This window comes from Prinia subflava, chromosome 2 (assembly GCF_021018805.1).
Source record: "Prinia subflava isolate CZ2003 ecotype Zambia chromosome 2, Cam_Psub_1.2, whole genome shotgun sequence".
NCBI lineage: Eukaryota > Metazoa > Chordata > Aves > Passeriformes > Cisticolidae > Prinia > Prinia subflava.
Window position 1 is genome coordinate 66,040,043 of NC_086248.1, and position 20,636 is coordinate 66,060,678.

The following is a 20,636-nucleotide window of genomic DNA, read 5'->3' on the forward strand; positions in this document are numbered from 1 at the left end:
AGTTGCATGACTCTAATGATCCAAAGAAAATGACAGGAATGAGACAAATTACTTAAAGAGAGATAGCATGGACCGTATATCTTCCTAAGCACTAAGATCTCCAGGGATCTCTTCCAACCCAAATTATTCCATGACTGCATAAATAAAGGGTACAAACACAGCTTCTGCATCAGAAGCAAAGCCTCCATCTTTTTTTGGGACAGATGGTCATTAAGACAATTTTCCATCAGGAAAATATCTGATATCAGAAAAGATATCCAAATATATTGCCTAGAAGAAATCTTCCAATTCACGTACAACTTGGGATTTAGAAGGAAAAAATATGCCTTTTCAATCTCAAGTACAGAACCAACGAGGATAAACATTTGTTCTGTCCATTTTGAAATTAATCTGATTATATTTCACATTAATTTGATGATTTTGTAAATTAGGCACTTTGAAAAATGGAGGCCTTCTCAGTTGTGATTTTGATGTATTTTTTATCTTATTTAGTCTAATGAAATGTCAGTAGTTTACTCAATGTACATCTACCTAATTTCATAAGTAATTCAATTGGCCATATAAAATGTATATGAAACTCTTTTACTCCTGCAATTTTAAGCATATTTCAAGTACCTATAAGAATACGTCTAGTGTGAGCAAGATTTTGGCAAATCATTCTTTCTAAATGTACATCTCTTCACAATTTTTATTAATGTTTATAACCAATAAATGGGTTTTATATATTTTTTCATAAAATCTTCAATATACATTTCTAAGTAACATAACTTAAAATGAGATATATAACTTTTAGTAAACCTTCACTTATATTTTAAGTGAACCTTCACTTATATATATATTACTTGAGTAAGTCTGTGTATTAATCATTTTTTTAAAAGAAAAAGGCCTTAATAGCTTCTTTTTCCAATCCCTAGACAGTCAGGAGGGTAGGCAGGTATTGCTGCATGCAAACTCAGTATTTAAGTATGCACCTCACTATGGCTATCCCTGCCCCACATGCTACAAAATGAGATTACTGTGGCATGCAATATTATAACATTGTTCTGCATGCTAACAGGAGCCTGTGTAAATCTTTTCCTGATGTCAGTATCTGCCATCCTAGCTTTCTCAGTGATGCCAGCATTTCACCTGGAAGGAATAACATTTGAACAATCTAAATGATAAACTCGTGATCTAGTCTTTAATAAATACATTTAAACAAAATGGCACATTTCAGCGGTTCCTCTGAGAAAGATATCTGATAATTTCCAGTTATATTCAGGACCTTTTTGGTTTTGATATGGACTGGATACCTGAGACTTAAATGCCTAAAAGACGGCTACTGTCCTACTCTAGCTCTGCTTGCTGCAGCAGGAACTCTAAGGTGTAGAGTTTAGCCAGGTGGTGCTGAATTAAATTTGGCTTAGACAAGCACAGGACTGTGCTTAAATTTCTCATTTCATAAGTGTATTGTTGCAGGAATAGACACAACTTTAAGACATCAGTAATTGCAGAAGGGTAAATCAATAATACTTTTATACATTTTTAAATGCTCTCCAACATTTGCTTCAGGTCAAGTATAATAGAATTGTCTGAACCAAGTGGATTATAAAAAAAAAAAAAATCAAGGTATTACACCTGTTTAATGTTCAGCAATTATTCATTAAAAGATTGGCTAATTTTCACATGAAATCGTTATTCAAATTATTCATTGGTTTCTTGGTTTCCGAGCAGTTAATGAGCTTTTCTTTACTGACACAATACAATGCTGTGCTAGTAAGTCATTGAAGTTTAATAATTTTTCTTATTCTGTGTTTATTTATTCAAACCTTAAAGTATTACTTGATTCTCTCACTGGGATGGTTTAGGTGCTTAGGAGACTCACTAGCATAATATGAATTTGATATTTCCCATGTCAATATGTTATTTCAAATGAATGACTTATAAATATTTGAGTGGAAATTATATTATTCATAAACATTCATAGTAATCTGGATGTTCAATTATGCACAGAACAGGAAAAGAGAGAATGGCAGATAAGGACAAATTTAAAATAATTTTAGTAGAAACAGTAATTCAGGGTGATATTCTAATATATGATAATTTTGTTTAATATCTTAATGAGTTCTGTGATTTTATCATGGGTTCAATCATACTTCTTCTTTTGTTCTTCATTTTATTCAATCTGATTTTCAAAGCCCATTTAATACTTGTTGGTATGGAATGGATAATGGGCTCTTGCCTACGGCTGTCAGTTCCTCTGCAGATGTAGCTTCACTAAAGGGCTAGCAGAGCAAAAAACACTTCCTAAACAAATATGTGTGTAAAGGTTCAGTTTTCAAGCATGAGTGTGGAAAAGGCATTCCAGAAACCTTGTGCACATATGAAGAATAGTTTATATGCCAGTAATGGCAAGCTAATGCAATATATGGGATGTCTTCTTTAGGTCTTCATATTTGAAATTTGATTTATATTGAGAAAAGGCCTATAAAATTTGTGTATTTCTCTTAAGTCTTATAATATGGGAATGTTACAGTAAGTGATGGCTTGAGGGAATCAGCTAAAAATATAAACTCTAAAGGGAAATTTTGGACTATCCTATGAAAGTAAGCAAACATCATGGAGAAATCTAAAGACTGCAATTCAGATAATTTTTGAAAGTATGGTTTGTATGGAAATGGAAATGGGATTCTAAGATGTTTCTCTATTTTCCTCTTCCTCGGCAGGACCTCAAAAAATAAAGCAAGGAGGGAAGAAGGAAACTATGCTTTCACTTTTTCTGCTTGGGGTTAGGGAAGATATCTACGCTTTATTCTTTTCATAAGTGCAAAAATTAATATCTAAGCATCCAGCAAGATCTGCTGGAGTGACATGGAGCAAAGAGGGAGTTGTGTTTACCTGATCTCTTTCTGGTATTTATATATATATACCTTTCCATGCATTTTCAGACTGTTTCCCCTCCATATGTTATCTCTCTTTCCAGTCCTTCAGATCTGCCCCCAATCTGTAGTTGGCTGGAGCAGAGGTAGGAATTATTCCATTCTCCTTGATGCCTTTACATGGTGGCACAGAAAATACCTCAGTCTCTAACTTTCAGACAGGTTGGAAGAACCAGCAGGATTATTTCTCCCTAATTATCCTTCCTGAAAAGGAATTACAGTTGGGATCTTCATAGCAGGAATGACCATATCCTTACTAACTATATTCATTTTTTGGTGGAGTCTCCTTGCACAAATATCAAACTAAAGCAGCAGCAAGAGGATACAAAAATCCCCAGGACCTGGTACAGAGATGCAAGGCCAAACCTCTCTGTTTCCAGATTTATGTATATTAATAAGATGGTAAAAATCTTGGATTTGACTGCATGTGGCTGAAGTCGTGGCAGGGAGATTTAAGCTGGATATCAGGAGAAGGTTCTTCATCCAGAGGGTGGTTGGGCACTGGAACAGGCTTCTCAGGGAAGTGGTCACAGCACCAACCTGACAGAGCTCGAGAAGCATTTGGACAATGCTCTCAGGCACAGGGTGTGGCTCTTCGGGTGTCTTGTGCAGGGCCAGGAGTTGGACTTCAATGACCCTTGTGGGTCCCTTCCACTTCAGCTTATTGTGGGATTCTGTGTTTCTGTGATATTGGAGGCCAGGAGGACGTTAGATTAGTCACAATGCTAAGATTAAAGTTTCCTATTTGTGTGTAACATTAGATATTGTTCTCTACACACATGCTTCCATTCGGAAAAGATACTTAGCTTTCATGATGTGTTATGAATTTCAAACATGCAAAGCAAGGATTACATCCACTTGTCAGTCTGTGGTGAAAACCTGTATCCTTTTTAAAAAATCAGCCATTGCCTCAGAGAATACATGTATAGTTGCTGATTTTCCAAGATATGCAGCATTGTGCACCCTTGAGAACAGTAAAACCTTTCCTGCATAAAAGCAGCAACTACATTTAAAAATGCCAAACATATAAAGAATCTTCACATTAAAGACTCCCCAAGATATCGCCTGCATGATAGGCAGTGAAATTACATTATGCAAATTGCATGCAAATATATGCACCACATATGATAATTAAAACATTTGTAAATACATATTTGCAAAATACAATCCATCATGGTCCACAAGGTTATAATCTACATTTTTAAATGAACAGTGCAAAAACTTTGAACATTCACACAGAAGTGAATGATGATAATTTGAAACATAGTGAACTGTTATTTACCAACTTTAGGTACTTTACAGAATGTCATTCATTAAAAGAAATCCCTGATTGACTAAATAAAAGTTTCAATCCCTTACCAACATTTTTTGTTTGTGTGAAATATAATAACAAATATGCTGCTGTGACTGTGAGCTTTTAGTAATCATGAATGGGAAGTGAAAAATGTTGTATGCAATGTCATGAAGCAGAACCTGACAAGAACAGAAAATTTACCAAGAAATGTGACAAGTCACTTGCAGGAAGTGGCCTTGGAATAATTTTTAAACTTTTAAAATGTCATATCTCAATTTCTCTCAGGAAACAGCACCTCCTGCAGGACATTAGAGGTGAAACCATAATGGGTACACAGAGCTGTCTCAGAGTGGGGTTAACTGGTAGGTCATACCACTCTCTTCCTTAGTGACTCTGATCCTCTCAGGAGATAACCAGCCCCAGGCTTGACACGCTCTTCAGTCTGTGGTCCATGGGAGGTTTACAGTGCACAGTGCCATAGTAGTGCTGTGTGAGTTCTCAGTCTACAATCTGCACAGTCTGGCACCAAATGCTCCTCTTGCATCTTCTCTTGTGTGTGCATGGCATCATCAAGGCAGCAGTGTTCTCTTTACTTTTTTGCTTTCTAAAGCTTTCCCAGAAAGAGCTTCAGTGGTTTTCTTCTCATGCTTCCAATGTGTAGAACTGATATTCCCATGCTTTCAGCTCGTTTTAGTCCAGACTGACTTATGGAGGTGAGCAAACTGGAGAACTCTGAAGGAATTCAGGATACATTTGACCCCAGCCCAGTTTGTAGGAAAAGGAAACAGATACAAGTCCCAAAGTACCTTGTGATGCTGGTTGGAAAGACAGGGAGCTTGGGAAGGTGATGAGTCCTACCTATCTCCATCCATACATGCAGGAGCCAAACTACTGGCCTATACTGAGGCCTGTATTAGAGGAGGTGATTTTCCAGCTTTCTGCTTTTGTGAGACCCCACTTGGAGTACTGTGTCCAACTCTGTGGACACAGAAGGTTTTGGACCTGTTGGACCAAGTTCAGACGAAGCCATCAAAACAATCAGAGGGATGGAGCACCTCTCCTGTGAAGACAGGCTGGGAGTTATTAAACCTGGAGAAGATTTAGGAGCCTGTAGCACCTTTCAACACCTAAAGAGGGCCTACAAGAAAATGTAGAGAAAATTTTCACAGAGGCTTGTAGTGATAGGACAGGAAGGAATGGTTTTAAACTTAAAAAGGGTGGGTTTAGATAGGATATTAGGGAGAAGTTATTTCTTGTGAGGGTATTGAGACATTGAAACAGGTTTCCCAGAGAACCTGGGGATGGCCCATCCCTGGAAATGTCCCAGACCAGGCTGGATGTGGCTTTGAGTAACCTAGTCTAGTGAAAGATGTCCCTGCCCATGGCAGGGGGCTGGAACTAGACAACTTTTAAGATCTCTTACAACGCAAGCCATTCTATGATTGTATATTATCACCTGTTTGTTATCCTTTCAGTTGAGAAAGTTTAGTGAACTTGATTCTTCTGGTTTTGGGGAGGTCAGTCAGTTGTCAGCAGGCCTCAGAAGGCAGACTGACAGTACACAGCCTTTCAGCCTGCTCTTGCCAGTAGTGATATACAGGCTTATCTGCAGCCATGGGATTATGTTCCTAGTATTACTAGGACTTATAACACAGGTAAAATTAAAACTATACTTTCTAAAAATTTGTGGTTGACAACTAAAGAAAGCTCTCCCACCGTTCAATGCAAGTGTGTAATTCTAGTGAATTAGTTAAATAAGAGCCAAAATGGCCTTTTGTTTCCTGTGTTTGCAACCATACTCATTAGCAATAATGATCAGCACCTTATGCTGACATTGCTGACTGCTGGGATTGACTGACAATGCATATGCCTAAGGAAGAAAGTCACTTTGGGAGTTGCTGAGTTGTGTGTATTGGACAGTCTCAATTTTCTTTACATGGCATGTTCTGTTTATGCCGTGTATTCCACAGACACTGAATATCTTTGGTAGTGTTCCTGATTGCCAGAGAATGGGCCCATCCTCCTTCACAATAAGGTAATTGTGTTTTTTCTTCACATCAGGCTGGTGAAATAAAGAATTCTCTAAAAAATCTATTCCCAGAAGAAGGCAACTGAGCAGTCAGCTGCAGAGCTGTTCATGAGGAACTCTGGGCCTGATTCTGCCATCTATGATCATAGCAAGTGGCAACATTGATTTTTTTTCCTATGAAATTATTCCACTTGCCACACTGCTACTTTTTGGGTTGGCCTTATGCTGAGCCCTGAGTTTCCACCCATTCTGTCATGAAAGAGGAGGAGTTATACAACTCTTGCATGCAGACAGGAGAATGTGTGCAGGCTTTTCCAGTGGGGTGCTGTCAGAAAAGGCTTCTATAAAATGAGAAAGTGAAATTTACAGGCTTCCATGTCTGACCAGGAAAATGTACAGGCTTCCATGTCTGACTCTGGAAATTGAGAGCACTGGCATTTGTCAGAATCAAACGACAAATTATTTAAATGCTACTTATCATGACTTTGGATTTTGTGGCATTTTAGCATTAAATACCTCTACATAAGCAGTGTCTGAGCCTCTAAAAAAGCAGTGTCTGACTACTACACAGAAAAATAGTTTTGCAAAAAGCACTTTTCAATTAAAATGTCTAGTCTTTAAAATATATATATATATATGCATACAATCCAGCATATAATAATTGTTTTTAGAAATACAAATATTGACTTATTAACAAAATATCATGGCACTTTACAGAATGTTGAATTCTCTGAGTAGTGCTGTCCTCATACTTAAATGCATTAGAGGTTTGACAAAACAGCAGGCCATCTGGCAGCTGTGAGAGTGTGGCAAGAAGGCATTCAGCACTGGGCTCTGCTCTGATGTATATCAACATGACAGGGGAGGTGTACTGACATGGACTTGAGTTCTGTGGAAAGGAGGCAAGGCAAGAATGTAGGTTCTGTAGGTTCTTTTGTGTCACAGTCATGGTCACCTAGTTCCCTGCTACCCTCTTTGAATGGGATATCTGCAGGGAGCCACTGTGAAGGTTGAGCACTTGAAACTAAAGAGATAGAAATCATGTTATTATGATTGATTGTTATTATTATGGTTTTATAGTCACAAGAATATCTGCTGTAGGCAGAAGGATTATTGCAGAAATAATTCATTTAGCATTTAAAAGGGTGTCTTGCTCTTAATTTTTTTCTCTTATAACTTGTTCTGAGAAAAAGAAAATCTCTCATCATGAATGAAATCTTAACAACCTCAGCTAATGCAAAGGGAGTTGCAGCTCTCCAGTCTGAGGAGTGTAAATCCATTGCCCTCTATAGCTTTGGTCAGTCAGAACAAACCATTAAAGGGTGCAGGGATCAAATTGCCAGTCAGTATCCATGACTAACAAATGTGTTTCTTTTTCTTTACCTGTGAAAGGATGCTAACTCAACAATAATCACAGGGAAAGCAGTCCTCATAAACAATAGCATGTTTACTTTTGTGGGTTTGCCTGTTTGGAAAAAGCATCTGCATGAGTAACTCTCTGAGCGCTGTGCTGAGAAGCAGAGCAGAGCTGCTGCTGCATCACTTAAGAGTTAAGCCCTGAAGAGATGAAAATAGAAAGGCTGATTGCTGGTTGTCTCATCAGCCCTTGTGAAAAGCAGCTGACAGTATTCATGCTTGGAAGAGGAGAGGAAATTGGAAATCCATTCCATTTCTCCCGCTGCTTCAGTCACAAAAATATATGTGACTGCAATTCAGAGAATATATGGAGGCTAAGATGTTTAAGCCACAATTCAGTGATGTCCATTGTCACATATTAACAGAACAGTACTGATTGAAAAAAAAAAAAAAGCTTTATTTCTTCAAATTCTGTCTGTGACAGTGGGAACTAGGACTTCTCATCCTCTGGGATAGCTTTGAGCTTTCTCCTTTCCATCTGATTTTTGTTTGTGAGTGAACATTGAAATTTGGATTTTGCATCATTAATGTCAGCCACCAGACTGGGACTTGGACCCAGAGCAGCTTGCAGAGTATCAGTGACCATTTTGACTGTGATAAACGCCACAAAACCGTAACAAAAGCTGTTCTTTGTCTCCTAAGAGCAAAAAGAGTGGTTGCTATTTGACACCCACATGCTTTTCCCTCCCTCACTGTTTCTGTCATCACACTGTAAACTCCCTCACAGAGTTTCAGATCAACAGTTGCACAAGATACCCAGCATGTTTCAAGGCTAGGTTGTCACATGCATGGACACTTACCAAGAATGGCAGTTTGGGAAATGGATAATGGGCAACCTCCTGAAATCTGTAGTACAGGCACACAGAAAGAGGGACTAGCAAAAAGTGCTGTGTGTAGTGCTACTTGCTATTCAGCAGGATGAAAGAAGGATAGTAGGTGGAATGTACTTGTTCTGACAACAAAGGAATAGTATGTGCTTCCTTTTAAAAATGAAATTTCATTTTTATGTTGACTCAGCTATTGGTCTTGTGATTCTGTCACTGACATTTACACTGTCATCTGACCATCAGTATCATGCTGTTGCCCGGCAATAAAAATGTCATTTTCCCCCACCATCTTCTGGATCACTATCTATTTATTCATATGGCACCAGGGGTGCAGTGCCTCCAGACAATTTTTTGTAACATGTATATAAACAGCAAAAAGGAATCCAGGAAGATATTGTAACAGGATCTTGGATCTCTAATAATCCTCCCAGAGCTGCTGGTAGGGCTGCACATCCCACAGATGTGCAAATTTCAGCTCAGTTGGCCTGCAGTTGCCAGGATGGTACGGATCCCATAACAAAGCAGAGGACTCCTCTTTGCTTCCTTGACTTTACTGAAAGTAGAGCAAAGCTCCCATATGAGCTTCAATACCTGTGAACTTTTTTTCTCTGATTCCAGGGCTTTTTCTTGACATTTTGCTGAAGATAAAACTTATCCGACAGATTAAACAATTTGAGGAGGTTGAAGAGAGAATGAAAAATATTTGGGGCCAGAAAGAGACACAGAAACATTAGGTGACAATCTGTGTTCCAGTTTAGGGGAACTTTTCAATGAGATGCCCTCAGAGAACACAAATTACACTTTCTCTTGTTTTGCAGATTTGCTCCATTTTGCCTTCAGAGTTTATGTGGCCATTTTCTACCCTAAACATATTGGAGAAAGGGGGAGGAAAAATAAACAACTATTTTTTGGCTGCTAGGAATTCAAGCAGTAGTAAAACTACCTCATTTCAACAAGGTCTTGTAAAAAATGGCCCAATTTACTCAATTTTTGGGACCTGCTAACATTTCTGCTTGAGTCTGCCATTTGAAAGCCAAAAACATTGTGACAAATAATTAGGTAATTATGCATTTAGGACTTAATTACTCATGCTGTAAGAGTGATTTCTTTCTTGCTTTTCCTCCACATAAGAAAAAATGAATACCGTGTCTTTTTCTTCTCTCCAGTGAAAATTTCCACCTTGAATTGTGTGAAATCCAGCAAGTTAATTTTCATGGGTTTACCTTTGTAAGGTTATCTAGACCAGGATTATCTAGACCACAGTCTGTCATGAGGTAGTCAGGGTGCATGGTACATTTTATTATTTGTCCTCAGCATACGGACAGGTGAAGAGTAGAAGGATACAGAGATGTCAAACTGTGGCTTCTTTGTCTCTCCAGAATTTCAGGCAGTCTGCTGGGGCAGGGAGCAGGGATGGACAAACTGTACTTTTTAGCTCTGTGCACTCCTGTGGATATTCAAGTGCAGCTGTCAGGCCAAGGCTGAGCCAGGTGGTATCACCTGGGCTGTATTGGTACAAGACACTGAGTAACCTGCACCCCGGGCTGTGGGAAGGAGTGAACAGCAGCTTCTGCCAAGGGTCCAGCTTGACAGAGAGAGTCCCTTTGGGACACTTCCAAAACCACTGTCTCCCTCCTGTGACCCACACCCTGCATCTCAGCCAGCTCTTTGCTTTTATACTGCATGTGAAATGCAACATGCACACACATGTATCTCATGAAGATATTGTATGAAGATATTTGGCAACAGTTTGTAAACTCAGAAATTTTGAGTGGTTCTACTGTAAGGCCTTGGCAAAGGGGGAAACAGAAGAAATGCTGCCTTAAAGGTGCCATGTAGTGCATCTTAAAATACGGATTTTTGAGTTTCTGAGACTAGGTTGAAAGGAATGTATTGATTACTCTGCACTGCCAGATGCCCCCTGTCTCAGCTCCCATAAAAGAGGTTTGCATTGTGTTTCAGGTGTGGAAAGACTTTAGTTACATGGGTTTTCCTGTCTTTTCATGGAGAACTGCAATTTTCTTTCTGGGTGCTTAGAGCAGAGATGCAGCAGTTAATGTGCCAACTAAACCATGCATGTTTAGTCTGGTGGCTGAGGACCAAAAGCTCACATGTCCAGTACATAGTCACTTTACAGCTGTTTGACCAGGACTGTGACAGAGCTTGCTACTTCAAATCATCTACATTTTCTTTTCTGGAGACCCAGGCACACCTGTGCTGAGTGTCTCATAAATGCCCTCAGCTGGTAATGGTCTGCACCACAACACTCTTCTCAAGGCTGTGTGCAAAAGGTTTCTAACAAGGACCTTCTTTCAGCCTGTCTGGAATTCAGGATGCAACCCTCTTTTGGGTGAATCTGAGACTTCTCTCAGTGGTGCACTGCATTTTTCCTCTTAAGCTCTTTGCTGCTGGAAGTGCTTCATCTGTCTGCTATTCACAGAAGCAGTGCAACTGATTTGATTCTGAGTGCAATAGACCTAGATCTGAGGTGCCAGAATAATCTATTTCTCTCATTACATGCCCAGCATTTTAAGATTAAGCAATGGCTGACTTATATTTGCACTTAAATTAGACTGTAAAAGCATTGTTCTTAGGGGACGCTAATAAGAACTGGAGAATGACACTAAATCAATGGACTCCTAAAGGAGAAAAAGAACTAAAGAACTAAACTAAAGCTCAGATGCTAAGCCAAACAGACTTTGTTCAGACCCGTTAAGATAGACTTTGCATGAAATAATGTTGTCAAGAAAGAGTTTTATCTTCAGATTTTCAAAAGCATCTCATATATGAACAAACAGGGAAGTAAAGTAGAAAGCCATTGTTCCTTAATTAAGAAGGAAAGAAAAAAGAAAAAAAATGAAAAAATAAAGAAGGGGGGCGGGGGAAGCGTGTTATCACAAATCCCATGCAGTGTGAGAATAGCATGTGGTTTTCTTTGTAGTTTGGTCGAGTAGCCTTACTCCATTCTCCTCTAACAGAATGCAATTCTCACTTCATGTTTGATTTGAATTGCTCTTCTAGCTGTATGATCCATGCATGCTGAGGTCTATTTTGAAAAGCATCCAGGAACCTGGCTCGTTTTCCTTATCATCAACAATAATTTTCTCAGTTTCCACCTCTTACAGGATGGCAGAAATTAGGCAGAATCTCTTCAATCATAGAGACATTGCAGCACAAGCTATGCCTAAATAACCTTTCCAGAAGGACAAGGATAAAACCTCATTATTCTGGATGAGTTAATGAGGACTCTGCACGAAATCAGTCAGACTGCTCATTACAAGTCACTATCGCTCTGCTTCCCCTGCCTGAACTTTACATCTTTAGATTCCCCATTAATCACTTTCTTCCAAGGGTGTCGGCCTGCCTTTGGCTGGTTGCTTTTTCAAAACAGGCTTTCTGCCTTTGTGTAATAAGTGGGTTTTTTGCCTCTTTCCAGCGATGGTTGGGCAGACAGAGATGAAGTCATTGAAGGTTATGAACCCGAAGCGAATGGAGGCATTACTATCAAGCTGCAGTCTCCCGAGGTGCTGGCCTTTGATGACTACTACCTGAAGCTGCGTCTGGACACCAACACCCGCAACCCCTGGTTTCCAGAGTTCTGGCAGCACAGATTTCAGTGCCGCATTCCAGGGCACCCACTGGAGAATCCCAACTTCCAGAAGAATTGCACTGGTAACTCGTCAAACATCTTAAATATTTTTCCTGGTTTTTGAATTTGTGCTCTGGCAAAAAAATTGTCCTTGGTTCTGGTTTGGGTTTTTCTTGTTGTTGTTTTATTGGTTTTTTGTTTGGGTTTTCTTGTTTGTTTGTTTTTTAGTTAAATGGTTGTTGTTGTTTATTTTATGCAAAGAGAGATGGTGACCTCAAATGGTACAGATTATAATCACAGCTCTGGTGGGAGTTTATCTGGCGCTGGTTGCACAGCCTCCCCTGAGTTCAGTTCTGATCTGTCATAGAGTGACTTCCTCCCTTTTTATGTTTCAGGGTTATGCTAAGGCTGAGTGTCCAAGTTTGTAATACGGCTTGTGAAAAATAAAGAGCCATGAAATTTTAACAAAATTAAGAACAAATTTATACTTTTATCCCCCTCAAATTCAGCTTTTCTAATCAACTGAGGAATCAGGAATTTCACAGAAAATATTATGGCAGAAAAAAATTTTAAGGAAAATTGATGAGTCTTAAACTTGTCTGGTCATCTGCTTTACCTTTTTTCTTTCTTACCTCATTAAAATATATACAGTTTGTTTCTGCTATGTAGCATTCACATAAAAAACATGTCTTACACATGGAAGTAACTCCTACCTCATAGCAAACTAAGTGTACCTGCACATAGACAGTTTCTCCTCCATTCAGAATCTGAGAAAATGAACCAAAATATTTCAGTAAGATTAAATTTATTAGTAAATTAAGTAAGAGATGATTGCATTTCTATGAAATACTTGCTGAATGATTTTTGAAAATATTTTGTTTGTAGTTTTTAAATAATTTGACTACTTAATTTGTAGTCAAAAAGGTATACTTGGTAGTAAGGAAGTTATTTCATTAGAAATAAAACTAATGAAGCCTTACTTCCCATCAATTTCTGTCATATTCTTTACATTTTGACCTCCTGTATACCCTAGCAGTAATTTCAGGTCTTCCCATGCTCCCTGAGCTTCATTCCCATAGTTTCCAGTTCTTCCCTTTTCCATCAGGGAAGGGAGTACACTTCCTAACAAGAACTTCCACAGTGCCTTTTGTTTCTCCCAAGTTCTCCTATCCATCACTGAGGCACATCACTAAATTCTGTCACTGACTTAAAACTGGCCTGATGTGCCCTGACTGGCAGCCAGGCTGGCCTGTCTGGGTGCTGAAGGACTAACAGCAGCCCAGACAGCCTAAATCCATATTGAGTTTATGCTGATAATCTTTCCTCAAAGGAGCTATTAACTTTGGACTTTACCAAAATGTTGATTTTTCGTGTAAATATTTAATTGGCTTTAGAAATGCTTCAGCTCAGACAAAGAAACTGATACAGGCCAACAGGGGCAAAAATTGCTTAGGAGAATTGAGCGATTTATGCACAGTGCAAATGCACAACCTTCTTTTGTAAGAAAAGAAACTTAAAATTACATGGGTTTGTTCATTCCATTTACAAAAATAAATTTCATGCTGATGAAAAAAGGTTCAATTTTGAGACATCTCAGCAGCTGTTATAAACGTGGGTAGTTTGTTGTCCAGCCACTCTTGATGAAGCTAAAAACTTGAGTCTGAACCATCACAGTCACCCTTTAACTGCTGGATCAAAGGCAAGAGAACGCCCCCTGTCGTGACTTAAAAATGGCCAACACGGGGTACTTCTGAGTAGAACAGGTAGGTGACTTTTCAGTGATTGCTGTAACTATAAAATTACACTAAAAAATTACACTAAAAAAAAAAATTAAGAAAATCATGGAAGAAAAGCACTGGGGGCTGTTTTATTTAAAAAAATATCCCCCTCCAAACTTTTCAGGATATCCTAGGTTTGAAGTCACTGGACACTGGAGAAGCTCTGAAGAGGTGTCATCACATGCCTGCCCAGTGTTCTGGGCTTCTCAAGGTCATGGACCACTACATTCTGATAATACTAGTGAAACACAAAATCATTTGTCTGCAGTGGTAGACTCTGACAGTTAATAGTCAAGTCAGGAATTCAGACGTCTTCCCCTCTTCTAGAAAGCTGTAAATTTTTGCATTAAACCTCTAAATATGTGATACTTCCTAAGCTTTTCTGAAAAGCAATCAGCTCTTAAATTGGGTGATGTACAACTGATAACTCTCAGGCTTATCACACACAACTGAAAAAATCCATAAATGTCTCAAGTCATCAAAGGGAAGCATCACAAGGTATCTTTCCCAGTAATGACATACCTAGAGAATCAAGAGATCTCCATGTCCCCAGCAAATCTGTGGGCAATACAACACTTTTATTTAACTGCACATATCTGATTTCTGACTGTCTGGCACCACCAAAGCTTTCTGTGCATATGTCTTTATCTGACATTTCTGGAAGGTTAAGAATGTCACTTAAATACTAGCAGCTTCAAAGCTGTTTGGTGGAGACTTTCTCTCCAAGGAGGTCTAGTATGACAGTGCCAAGAAACCGCCTTCTTTGTCTCTCACAGATTTGGAGGCAGGCCTTTTCACAAACTCTGTTAAAAAGAGGAGTCTCTTGCCTCTCCCCTCCTTCACAAACTCATTAAAAGTGCCAATAGATGATCTGACTTTTTATAGTACTACAAATTTAAGTACTGCTGCCACTCTTTTCTCACCTTAGGAAATTAATCAGTAATCAGTACTGGTATCAAGCACCTTATCTCCAATATATCTAAGAGCTTTTACTCCTACCTCAATATTCCTATGAAAAGGCACGTAGGGCCATGCATCATGGAAAAAGCTGAGTCCTCTGAGGTCCCAGGAGTCCATGCACATTATCAACAGGTGTTGTTACGGGTCATGTCTTCTTTTGTATTACAGAAATGCACTGCTAGTCCTTACTGAGAGCAAAACACACCCATACTTTTACACAGACAGCAATTATCAAAGGCAATACTGCTCAGGTTTGTTTTCCATGTCTGGAGAGGTAACATCTCAGGAAACTATATCATGAAAAAGTGAACCATGTACAAAAGTTCTTGTGATAGACAAGCACAGTTTAATTGTATTTACAAAGCAAGGAGTTTCCTAGGAGCAGCCAGAAGGAAAAAAAAAAGGCAACAAAGCAACACCAGTGTTGTTCTTCAAACACCTTATTAAAAATATTCACAATATTTGAACGTCTATATTTTGAAAAGGAGATTAATAGCAAAGTTTGTGTCTCTTGAGAATCTTCAGTTACTGCCTGCCCATTATAGTTTATTCATATACAATCTAATCAGTTTACTGAGTGATTTATTCAGAAGTGCCACTGGCATGTGAAGTTCAATTTTCATCATTCATGGATAGGCAAGGACTTCTCCTCAAGCAATTACAGCTGCTGCATCTGCAATTTCTCACACCCTCTTACTGTTGAGTCAGCATTAGCTTGGGATTGCATACTCTACAAAGCAAGAGGAAGCTAGTTCCTAGAAATCTCCCTTCTCTGATTGCGGGAATTACTGCTGGAATTCCCTCATTCAGTCTCTGAGAAGACTGATTTTGTCCTTCAGAAATTGTCATATTACATTGAGCCCTGAATGTACGTGCATATTTTGGGGCAAATAAAAGTATATCTTCTCTAAACACCATTGGAAGGATGCAAGCCAGAGTGTGCTCTACTCCATGAAGGCTATAGGATGCCTAACAATTTGCCACATTTTCAGAATAGCTCGTCTGGATTACTAGAACTAGGTAGTAGTAGCAACTAATTCTTGGGAGGAGAAGAAATCCATCAAGACTGTTGCAGTTACTGCTCATTTGGATCACCCCTTCTTGCAAAAATTAAATAATTTACTTTTCCCTCTTGGGTGGCAGCCAAATGAGTGGGAGCTATTTTTGACTAGTTCTTTGCAATGTTTTAGCCAAGTGCCTCTTGTAGTGGAATGCCTTTCCCTATCCCTCTCTCCTTCTCTCTTTCTCCAGCTGCTGTAGGAGATATTCTTCCTCAATAGGATTAAAATATAGAATTTTTATTATATGTAGATGTATTTGATCTGGCTGAGATGGGCTTAACTTTCTCCACAGCAGCCCTCATAGTGCTATACTTTGTATTGGTAGCTAGAAAAGTGTTGGTAACACATCAGCTTTTTAGGGCACTGCTGAGCAGCGTTCACACAGCATTAAAGCTCTCTCCCATCCCATATCCCCACCCTCAAAGGCTGGTGGGCTGGGGGTGAGCAAGACACCAGGAGGGGGCATACCCAGGGCAGTTGCTCCAAACTGACTAGTTTCCACACCATATGATGTCATAGCCAACAATAAAGGATGAGAGAAAGGATGAGAAGGTGGGAGAGCATTTGTTATTAAGGCGTTCGTCTTGCAAAGCAACATTCTGAGGCCTTATTTCCCAGGAAGGAACTGGACATCATCTGCTGACAGAGTTAGAGGGTACAGTCTCCTTTTCTTCCACACATGGTCTTTGGGTTTTTTTAAATCAAACTACCTTTATCTTGACCCTTGTGTTTTTAATTTTTATTTTATACATTCCTCTCCCCTATCCTGCTGAGGAGGAGTGAGAGAGAGTGGCTTGGTGGGCACCTGCCAGCCAATTGAAGTCAACTTTCTACCACAGAGGAAAACACACACTTGTATATGGATATTCATGGATATTCTCCTAGAGTTTCCTGGATATCTAGCAGGTCAAAACCACTTCCAGTACAGAGTTGTTCTTAAATTGTCTGTGCCACTAAGGCATGGGTAATGTATCCCATGTAGCTACTACAGTCCGTAGGAAACAAAGGATGTCTTACAACTCTGCATGGACCCCTGACACAGTGGAATTCAGAAAGCCACACTATTCTTCATGCCCTTCAGATGAAAATCAGAACAGAACAGAGTGTTTTAACTAAAACAAAAAAGGCTGTTTCTAAATTCGAGGTACTAAGACAGTATCTGACTCAGGACGAATCTGACAGAAAGTTCCCTTAGCATACAACCTCAAGTACTGCCCCAAGGAAGAGTCCCTACTTGTCTCAGTTCATTAGAAAACTCAGCCTTTTCTGTGTTTTGCAGAGTGTGCACTGACAGCAAGGTTAGGTGTTAGACTGTGTACGTCAGGCAACAGAGTTCAGATATTTTTCCAACAGACTTGTAGGATGTTTTCTGCTCCCTGATCTGATAGCCCAAATGGAAGTGGCTTTTTTTCCCCACAAAAATACACTGGCTAGTCTTTCTATGTTGCATATAGTGAGCCCACATAGGCCAAAAGTAAATGCAAGTCATACACAGAAATGGTGTAAAACAGTGCAGGGCAAACACTTGTAGGGACATCTATATGCTCCTTTACAGAATGCCTTATCTCCTCCTGGCAGATAATACAATGGCTGGAGTTTATGTAAACCAGGTGGGCTGAGTCCTCCTCTACACTACAAGAGACAGTTATGAAATTGGTAATGGAACTGATGCAAATAACAGATTATGCTCACAGCAGTTCATCTGCTGGGACAACAAAATACATTGGCAGGCAATCAACACAAACATTTTTCAATAGAGCAAAGTGGAACAAAGTGGGCAATTCATGATTCATTCATCGATTCAATTGATCTTTGTGAAGAAGGGTTATTTGTCAGTAAATGTATTTGTTGCAGATAAGAACAAGAAATGTAGATATTTTTTGTTCCAAAGGAGGTCATAGTCCAAGTTCCCTTTAGGATGCTTACTCATACTTTGGTCATGCCATAAGGATTGCTTTATCTGCTAATTCCTGTCTTGGCCCAAGAGATCTTCAAGCAATCAGTCTGAGTGCATCCAGAGTCACAAGGATCACAGGATCACTCAGTCTAGAAGGTAGCTCAGGACAACTGTAGTCCAACTCCCTGTCAAAGCACGGTAAGTCATCAGTTCAGACCAGGCTGATCAGGCCTTGAAAACCTCCAAGGTGGCACAGTGTGTCTAGGCAACCTGTTCCACTACTTGAATATGAAAAAGTTTGACCTCATAGCTAAAGAGAGAGTCTAAACCTCTCTTGTTCCAAAACGTGCCCATCGTCTCTTATTCTTCCACCAGGCTTCACTAGGAAAAGCCTGTCCCTCTCTTCTTTATAACCACCCCATAGGTATGAGGGGCTGCTGTAAAATTCCCCTGCAGCCATCTCTTCTTTAGGCTGAACAAACCCTCAGTCTGCCCTCAAAGGCAAGGATTGCAGCTCCAGATCATCTTGATGGCCCTCTGCTGCAGCTACTCCAGATTATCAGTGTCTTTCTGTGTAAGGGATTCACAAACCATAGGCAGTGTTCTAGGTGCAACCTGATGAGCCAAGTAAAGGATGGTGGTAGTGGCTAGATAATCACTTGCCTCGGTCATTGGTTGCACTGTTGTTACCCTCCTGCTTACAGGATGCTGCTTGCCATCACTCCGGCCAAGGAGCTCTATGTCCACCCTATTCTTGTGTCAAATTTGGTCCTAAGGAGGTGTATCTTTTCCCATCTCCTTTCTGCGGTAGACATAAACTTTTACCACACCTGGCCAGTTCTGGAAGACCACCATAAATTATCATAATATATTAAATCATAAACAGAACACAATGATAGCTGAAGAAGCTTGGGAAGAAGGCTAAATATTCCAGAAGAGGAATTTATGCTTTGCTATGAATAGAGCTGATCTGAGTTGTTTCCAGAGTTGGACAGATTACATCCAGCAGACATTATTAGGGCTTATTCTGCTGTGTCAGACAAGTGTGTAGGTGTTTCTCTAAGAACATTCTTTTGATCTCAACATCTGGCGGGCTCCCTCATGGAGCACCTGTCCCATGAGATTCTTCATCAGCAGAAGCACCTACAGTAGGAATTATTGCCGCTCCAATAATTCAGAAAAAGTAATTGTAAGACAACAGCCTGGTGTGCACTCTGCCAAGTCAGCCACTGCTGGTAAATCACCTTTGTGGTATATAGGAGACATATTTTTAAGCTTTTGATGAAGGAATCAAGCTATTGACATGCCATAACTTCTTTAAAATATATTTTACATTAGGTATCCTGTGACTTGTCCATGCTCACCTCTGTTTTGCATTCTCATTACATATTTAGGTCCTGTATCACACTCTTTTTCCTCAGTGTGAGGCAGAAGATCCTAGTGATCCCAGTAGTGAAACTTATTTCAATTTCGTTGCCACCTAGAAGGAAGCCGACTGGGGACAACTTGTCTGAAAATATTCTAGTTGCTAGCTTTCTTAGTCAAGTCATTTTTGCAGCAGATAAGACAGGAGAGCTGTAGTTTCATTTAATTTTCTGGACAATGTTACAGGCAACTTTTAAGGCTTAAAGATGAGGCAGATTAATAATGTGCTTATCTGTGATAAATCGTCAGTTATTCAGAAAATATATAATGGCCAGTTTTTTTGTTCATTTGGTTCTAGCTTTTCGTGTCCATGTTTGGAAAAAAAGAGTTACATTTATATTTTTTATTTCCAAAAATACTTTTAAACCATATATTGTCTATTGATAGGCATTTCAATATACAATAAAAACAAATATCTTTTTTCTTTTGGGATCCATAACAAAAATCGACATCATCATGAAATAAAGGAGAGGAGCAATACACATGTGCCTTGTAAATAGCATAAAAGACAGTTTGCAGAACCATGCATATTGCAGCAGCATATAACAAAAGTTTTCTGAATCTATACCTACATTTTCCTTTTTGGATTTTAACAGTAAAAGCTTGCACTTCTGGGATCAAAATATCCTCAGGTAGGCTTGTGACAGTCACCCATCTCCATTACAAGGATAAACTGACAGTGCTGCTAAGGAAGAGGACACCTGAATCATGCTCCCTTGTGCCTCCTTCAGGCTCCTCACTCCTGTGCCTAGAGAGAGGCAGGGCCACTCCTGACTGTTCAGATTGTCACAGATGGTTAACACAAAGCAAACTGCTTTCTGTCAGCCCTCCATGTCTTTTGTTAGATGATATCTTCCATTTCCTCATTTACCTGTAGGTGGAAAGTTTTAAACTCAGCTTGAATTTTACAGGTTGTAATTACTGGCAACATTACCCCATAAATACAGGTGCAAAGGAGAAACAGTAGAGGCTAACACACGTAGGCACTGTCCTACATACTCACACATGTCTAGCTGCAGACTAGAGATACTCTTTGTACACAAGGATATTTTCTGAAAAAAAGCCAGCAGCTTTCTTAAAACAAAGGGGTTCCTCTTAAGAGATTGTGGGCAAACAGAGGTATAAACAATAAATTATGAGCCTGAGTGGTAAAACCTAAACCACAAAAACCACAGAATTTCCTACTCAGAATATGCTGTATTGGTATCCATAGGGAGAATAATCTGATGGAAGTTGTGTGCTCTGAATAGTAGTGCTGCTAGAATAAATCTCTGTTTTCCCATTCTTACTGGGATGTCTGAGGAAGTGTGGAAGTTTGCTTGTGTGGAGAGAGTTAGGGAAAAGTGATAAGATACTGCATCTACACTGGGCTGCTGGCTGAGCCAGAAATCCACTGTAGTACAGCAAGATGCTAGACCAGATGATTTCAAAATATTTCCTTC

The 20,636-nt window shown here is 39.5% G+C and overlaps 1 protein-coding gene across 3 annotated transcripts in view; it reads left to right on the forward strand.

Moving 5' to 3' along the window:
- Positions 1-20,636, forward strand: part of GRM1 (glutamate metabotropic receptor 1) — a 187,987-nt gene that overhangs the window by 109,897 nt on the left and 57,454 nt on the right. For all 3 annotated transcript variants that reach the window (XM_063390332.1, XM_063390334.1, XM_063390333.1), the window contains exon 3: positions 11,921-12,156. In XM_063390332.1, coding sequence (XP_063246402.1) covers positions 11,921-12,156 — 236 coding nt within the window. The remainder of the gene's footprint in view (positions 1-11,920; positions 12,157-20,636) is intronic.